This window comes from Oryzias melastigma, unplaced genomic scaffold (genome assembly GCF_002922805.2).
Source record: "Oryzias melastigma strain HK-1 unplaced genomic scaffold, ASM292280v2 sc01827, whole genome shotgun sequence".
Lineage (NCBI taxonomy): Eukaryota > Metazoa > Chordata > Actinopteri > Beloniformes > Adrianichthyidae > Oryzias > Oryzias melastigma.
Window position 1 is genome coordinate 1 of NW_023418407.1, and position 7,172 is coordinate 7,172.

The 7,172-nt window shown below is 41.5% G+C and overlaps 1 protein-coding gene and 1 long non-coding RNA gene across 2 annotated transcripts; both read left to right on the plus strand.

Moving 5' to 3' along the window:
* The first annotated feature begins 34 nt into the window (after positions 1-34).
* On the plus strand, positions 35-3,962 carry LOC112139783 (ATP-dependent DNA helicase PIF1-like). Its single transcript, XM_036211270.1, has 3 exons — positions 35-3,217; positions 3,305-3,403; positions 3,515-3,962. The coding sequence occupies exon 1, from the start codon at positions 35-37 to the stop codon at positions 1,934-1,936; it is 1,902 nt and encodes a 633-aa protein (XP_036067163.1). The 3' UTR covers positions 1,937-3,217; positions 3,305-3,403; positions 3,515-3,962.
* Positions 3,963-4,132: 170 nt separating this feature from the next.
* LOC112139782 lies at positions 4,133-7,048 on the plus strand. The gene is made up of 3 exons (XR_002918049.2): positions 4,133-5,925; positions 6,031-6,149; positions 6,237-7,048. It is a non-coding gene; the product is annotated as an uncharacterized LOC112139782 (long non-coding RNA).
* Positions 7,049-7,172: the final 124 nt, after the last annotated feature.

The window sequence follows — 7,172 nt, forward strand, 5'->3', positions numbered from 1 at the left end:
GAGCAGGTTACCCGCACATGCAGAGGAAGCTGACATGTCAAAGCCTACTGTTCTCCTGAGCGCTTTCACTGGCACCGCTGCCTTCAACATCTCTGGTTCCACCCTCCATTCTCTGCTGAAACTACCCAGAAGTCTAAAGCCTCCAATCCAAGGACTCGGTAACCAGCTGGACGAGGTCAGGTCAGAGCTCATTAACACAGAAATCCTGGTCATTGATGAGATTTCTATGGTTTCTAAGCCTCTCTTTGCATACGTGGATGGCAGACTGAAGCAGATCAAAGGTTCTCACAGACCCTTTGGTGGTGTGTCTGTTCTAGCAGTTGGAGATTTCTATCAGCTTCTACCGGTAAGACACTCCAAACTTCTTTGTGTCCATGACCCAGCAGAGATCGACCTTTGGCAGGAGCATTTCCAGATGGTAACGTTGACCCAAATCATGCGACAGAAAGATGACTTGTCTTTTGCAGAGATGCTGAACAGGATGCGGGTGAAGGAGAAGACAGATGAGCTATCTCAAGCTGACAGAGAGTTGTTGTCTCAGAGAATCACTGAACTAGCTTCTTGTCCCACTGATATTTTGCATATTTTTGCCACTAAAAAACAGGTTGAAAAAAATAACTCTGTCACTCTATATCTGCTGCACTCTAACATTGTTTCCATTGATGCAGATGACTTTCAGAAAGACCCACGAACTGGCAGAATGGCACGAAGAGACAAACCGTATGCAGGAGGTCGAAGCGAGCTAGCTGACACTTTGAAGGTCGCTGAAGGAGCACGAGTCATGCTGACCAGAAACATTGATGTCAGTAATGGACTGGTAAATGGAGCTTTTGCTAAGTTGGTTCAGGTGGTAACTTCTGACAATGACCGTATCACTAAGCTGGGTTTACAGATGGATCAGAGCAGGAACAAGGACAGAGTGGTGTTCATCGAGAGAGCAGAGGAGAACCTGAAGCAGAGAGGAGTGGTCTGCAGACAGTTTCCTGTCAAGCTGGCGTTCGCATGCACTGTGCACAAAACTCAAGGTCTGACTACTGATGCAGCTGTGTTGTCACTTACAAAAATCTTTGAAGCAGGAATGGCCTATGTGGCTTTAAGCAGAGTGAGGACTCTTGGTGGACTGTACCTCCTGGATCTGGATGAGAGGAAGATCTTTGCTAACCCAGAGATCACAGCAGCGCTGCAGAGCATGAGACAGGCCAGTGTGGATGACATGATGCCTCTTTCGAATCTGACAGAGACGGTGAGCAGGCCTGACATTCTGACTCTGGTCCACCACAACACAGAGGGACTTCCAGCTCACATCAAGAACCTGAAGAGCCACCATGAACTGTGTCTAGCAGATGTTCTGTGTCTGACTGAAACTCACCTGCAGGGCTCCTTTGTTGCAGACAGTCTTCACCTGGAGGGTTACAGCATGTTCAAGCGTAACAGACACCTGTCCTACTCTAACTTTCCTGACCTGAGCAGCAGAAGTGGTGGAGGAGTTGCAGTTTATGTTAGAAAGACTTTTGTGGTCAGTGAGAAACGATATCTGCATAACGTGACTGATCTTGAGTTCATAGTGCTGAAGGTGGAGGCTCCATTCCAAGCTCTGATCACAGCCATTTACCGACCGCCAGACTTTGGTTTGAAGCCGTTCATGGACAACCTGGTAAGCCTGCTGGACTCTCTTGAGACGCTGGACTGTCACCCTGTTATTGTGTGTGGAGACTTTAACGAGAATCAGCTGATAAGAGGAAGAAAGCCGATCCTGGATCTGTTTGAGTCTAAAGGGTATGCACAGCTGATCACCTCTGCCACCACAGACAAACACACTCTACTAGACCTGGTGTTCATCTCCCAGCCCCACAGATGTCTCCATGCAGGTGTCATGAGGTCTTACTACAGTTATCATAACCCCGTTTACTGTCTTCTGTCTTTCAGTGACTTGTGAGAAAGTTTGGTAAGTCTGTTCTTGATGCGGTGATTTTAAAACCAAAGGACTTTGTATCATGAGTTTTAGGACGTTTAAGTGTTTCAGATCATGATCTTTTGTGTCAAAAGTGTTTTTCATTCAGATCAATGGTTTCTATAGATCAGTGTATTTGTACCTACGCTTGAAGCAAATCATGAGGTTTGGTAAGTCTGTACTGGATCCAAGTGTTTTAAAATTAAAGTATTGCATTATCATGAGATTTTAAAGTTCTGTTTTAAACTGTTTTGTTTTTGCAAAATCATAGCAATCAAGTATTTTCTACTTTTGTAATTTAAAATCAGTGTACCATGTTTCAAGACATTTTTAAACACACATGGTTCAAAGCATTTTTTTTATGAAAAGCAATTATTCTGGACAAAATTGTATCATTGTCTGTTTTAGCCCGTTCTGGGATTACAGAATGTTAGGCCTGTGCGTCTGCCCGGGTCGGGTTTGGGTTTGGGTTGGTAGACGCACAGGCCTAACCTGTTTCAGCAGCTGTACAGAAGCTGCTGAAAGATTCTGCAGATCTTAAAACATCTGCTCTGATAGCAGTTGTTTTCTGATCCAAACCAGCTGATCCCCACAATGTGACATTTTACTTCTGCTCTCTTTGTTGGTTTCTGTCAGAAAGAGAGACGTTGTCCTGTGTTTTTTTAAAAATCTTTGACAATTGTTTTTTCTAGTTTGTCTAAGATTAAGATGAATTGTCTGGCTGAACATTAGTTTTTTGTTATGTGTTTACATTAACTCAACTCTTTCATCAACCAAGAAGACATGTGAGATTTTTCTTTTATTTTTATTGGGACTTTCATCAGTGCTCCCATGTTTGGTTCCGGCCTGCAGCACATGTTTCTTTTGTGTTCTCTGGGACTTCCTCCTCCACTTTCATGAACTGTTCCTCAGCTGAGCTCACTTGAACAGTGATCCTGAACCTTCTGTCCATCTCTGCTGGAGCACGCTCAGAAAAGCCCTCCGTCCTGCATCCTTGCTCTGGTTCAGAGCAGCCATCAGCCTTCCTCTGACCTCCACAAAGACTCTGTCAGCAAAGATCCAGCATGAAGAATCCACAGCAACATCAGAGCTCCACACTGCTGCATCTCAGAGACTGTCTTCCTCCTGCAGAGCTTAGCTCTCCTCTCCAAGCACTGCTGAGAGCTTCTCTGCTGGACACAGAACTGTCATCAACACTTGCAGAACTTCTGGGTTTCAAAATGCTGAGAACTGGAGGAGAGGATGAACCCTGCAGCACAGTTTAAGGTACTGAAGGACTTCACATGACATTTGACCTTTGCTCCATGTTGGAATGTATTCTATCATCTGATGTTTTGCTTTACTTGTAAACAGCTTCGTCTTTAAGCTCCATGATCAGACATGTTGCTGCAGGAGAAGCCCTGCAGAGAGATCTCTGTTTACAGTCCTCTGTGCTGTAACAGCAGCTCAAAGGTAACACTTGACATATGAATGCAATTCAGAGAATGCCCTTCTTTCATTTGAGACGCAGGAACATCAAAGCTACAGCAATGACTTCATAAAGGTCGATATCTTCTGTTTCAGTTCTGACCTCATCTTGACTGGAGAAACTCTGAAACAGCTGAACGTGGAGGTGCACCGCTCTATCGGTCTGTGTTCTGTGAGCTCAGATCTCTGCTCTGGATGAAGGTCATGAACTCTGCACTGATTTAAACATGAAACAAAGACTCTGTTACAATAGAATCTGTGATAATCACATTTATTAATTGCATTTTTATCTTTTGTTTACATTTCTGCTTTGGTTTTGAACCTGCAGCTGTCATAATCACATTCATTCAAAATTTTGTTTGTTTAAAATATTTGCTTTTAAGTCTTTATTTGGTTATTCTTTTTGATCATTCCTTGATCTAGTCTAGACAGTTTGTGTGTTTTTAATGAGGAGAGTTAGGGACTGTGGTTTACTCAGTCAGAGATCTTCTCATTCAGAACAAAACGTGAACAGGGACCAGCAGGATTCACTCACACATGTCATGTTTACACTCAGCAACAGCTGATGGTANTTATCTTTTGTTTACATTTCTGCTTTGGTTTTGAACCTGCAGCTATCATAATCACATTCATTCAAAATTTTGTTTGTTTAAAATATTAGCTTTTAGCCTTTATTTGGTTATTCTTTTTGATCATTCCTTGATCTAGTCTAGACAGTTCGTGTGTTTTTAATGAGGAGAGTTAGGGACTGTGGTTTACTCAGTCAGAGATCTTCTTATTCAGAACAAAACGTGAACAGGGACCAGCAGGATTCACTCACACATGTCATGTTTACACTCAGTAACAGCTGATGGTAACAGTCTCAGTAACTCTATTCATGATGTTATCATAAAGTTTAACCTTTGTCACGTTTGCATCATCATCTTCAAATGTGAAGCTGATCATTTATGCAGTTTGAAATCCTAATTGTTCGTAGAAATGGAGGAAAGCTCCTCAGAGTGCTGAAGCCTCGCAGACATGTTTGTGTGAGTCCTGCTTCATGTGGGGGTCAGCTGGTCTTCAGGTTTTCCACATGTGAGCTCCTGACCTGATGGACAGCTCTGAGTGAAGGCATTCGTCCATCACAGTTTCTACCTGCAGACTGTAAATGTAGCTGAAGATTCAGGATGAAGCTGAGCTGAACATCCTGACATGTGGATGAATCTGTAGTCACAGCCTGACTGTTAGTCGGTCTGAGGTGGTAAATCTGCACAGAGAGCTCCAGGAGCTTCATGTGAGAAGCCTGAACTTTAACAGAGCTCAATAGGAATCTATAGAGCTGCATCAACCTGAATGTTAGTTCAGGATTTCCAGAGTTTGACGTTCATATTGTTGAGGTAACCACAGAGACTGAAGGACGTGATCACAGAACGAGGAGTTTGGTGTTCTGGTCTGTTCCACTTCAGATCCAGTCATCCTTTAGTTCTGTTTATGGTGTTATTTATCTTAAAAAAAATGTCATATTTGATAAAACTAAAATTTAAGGGACGATGGACTGAGAAACTATATAAGTCCTATAGAAAGTTTTTAAATCAGAACAGCAAACTCCTTGTTTATAATTCGTCTACAGTCATTATAATAGAAAAAAAACGTCAATATTTTTTTCATTTCAAAAATAACACTTTAAAGACTGTGTAGAAAACAATTTACAGATTTAAATCCTTAACATCAAGCTCTATTGTCTGTGGTTATCTGAGTATAAACATATTTTCTGTTATTTTTCTCATAAGGTCTCAGCTTTTGTAGTCATAGTAAGGGTTAAAGTTCAAACATCTTATGGAGCTGTAATTGTTTAAAGATCTGCTCATGGTTCACACAACTGACATGATGACTGTTAATTGACATTTTTTAATTGTTTTAAAAAAAAAATATGTTGAAATTTGTGTGGGTGAGCTACTTTTTGAATGCTGTTCAAAAGAAGGTTTCTTGCCATTGTGTAAAACAGCCTCCAGATTCTTCATCTTCATCAACAACTTTGTCAAAGTGGTTTTGATTTACTTTGTTAGAGATTAAGATGAATCGTCAAAGCAAAGTTTTCATTTTTTTTATTCTTTTTTTCTACATCAACTCAACTCTTTCATCAACCAAGAAGACATGTGAGATTTTTCTTTTATTTTTATTGGGACTTTCATCAGTGCTGCCATGTTTGGTTCCGGCCTGCAGCACATGTTTCTGTTGTGTTCTCTGGGACTTCCTCCTCCACTTTCATGAACTGTTCCTCAGCTGAGCTCACTTGAACAGTGATCCTGAACCTTCTGTCCATCTTTGCTGGAGCACGCTCAGAAAAGCCCTCCGTCCTGCATCCTTGCTCTGGTTCAGAGCAGCCATCAGCCTTCCTCTGACCTCCACAAAGACTCTGTCAGCAAAGATCCAGCATGAAGAATCCACAGCAACATCAGAGCTCCACACTGCTGCATCTCAGAGACTGTCTTCCTCCTGCAGAGCTCAGCTCTCCTCTCCAACTCCAGGTACTGACTTCCTTCCTGTGCTGTTAGCTAGATTTCAGTGGAGAAGACAACATGATGAGTCCATGTCTCAGAACAGATCAGTGAGAACATCTGCTTTGGTTTCAGGTCTTCCTCACAGCTGAGAACTCTCTTCATCACAGAACTGTCATCAACACTCACAGAACCTCTCGGCATCAAACTGCTGAGGACCGGAGGATAGGATGAACGCTGCAGCACAGTTTAAGGTACTGAAGGACTTCACATGACCTTTGACCTTGCCTTATTTTCGACTGGATTATAATATCAGATTTCTTTGGTTTCCTCATTAACAGCTCCATCTCAGCTTTGGATCAAGGTCATGAACTCTTCTATAACTCTGTAGTAACCTGTGGCAGCCTCTACAACCCGCTATGATCTGCTGGAGAGGGAGCAGTCCAGCCAGTACAGGAAGAAACTGAACAAACTGTTAGGGACAGTTCAGTCATGCACTCCCTATTGGACTCTGTTGTGGAGGTGAGTGAGAGGAGGATTGGAAACTCCTCATGGACCACACCTCTCACTCACTACATCAGACAGTGTACATGCTGAGCAGCTCCTTCTGCAGCAGACGGATCCACCAGCAGAGTAAGAGGAGCGCTGCAGCTGGTTCTTCATTCCAACTGCTGTTAGGCTGTACCACTTAACGGTCTGACAACAGATGTCATATTTTAGCAATTTATTTCTGACAAAAAAACTCAGTCCTCCTCCTTTTCTGTTTTTTGTTTTTCTATCAGTTGGTTCATGATACAGGCTTTCATTTTGATGTGTCAGTGTTTTCTTGTATCCGCCTTATCTATTGTGATTCTTTCCTTTTCAAGATTTTCCACTTTGAAAACTCTTTCTTTAATTGAAAATGCTATTGAATAATTTCAGACAACTTCAGAAAAAAAGTTAAAGTTGTTGTTTTACTTGTTTTTTATACAATGTTGTCCAAAGTTTCATATTTTTATATGGTGCACTTTTTTACATTTGTTTCTGATTTTTGAGAATTAAAAAACTGAAAAGAGCAATCACTTATATGATATGACAATTCTACCTGTATGGGTCTGTCTTTGTATATTGCTGATGTTTGATGATTGTAACAACATTAAAATGTTCAAAAATTCTTCAAATTTCTTGTTCATTATACATTTGATATTTGAAAATGTTTTGCAATTTTTCAAGAAGTCATCACATTGTTCGTGCATTTTCCGCAATTTCTGCAACTTTTAGTACTTTAGCACCTTCAG

Excerpts from the sequence above, each read along its gene's own strand:
- LOC112139783 (XM_036211270.1), top strand. The coding sequence starts at position 35 with ATGTCAAAGCCTACTGTTCTCCTGAGCGCTTTCACTGGCACCGCTGCC.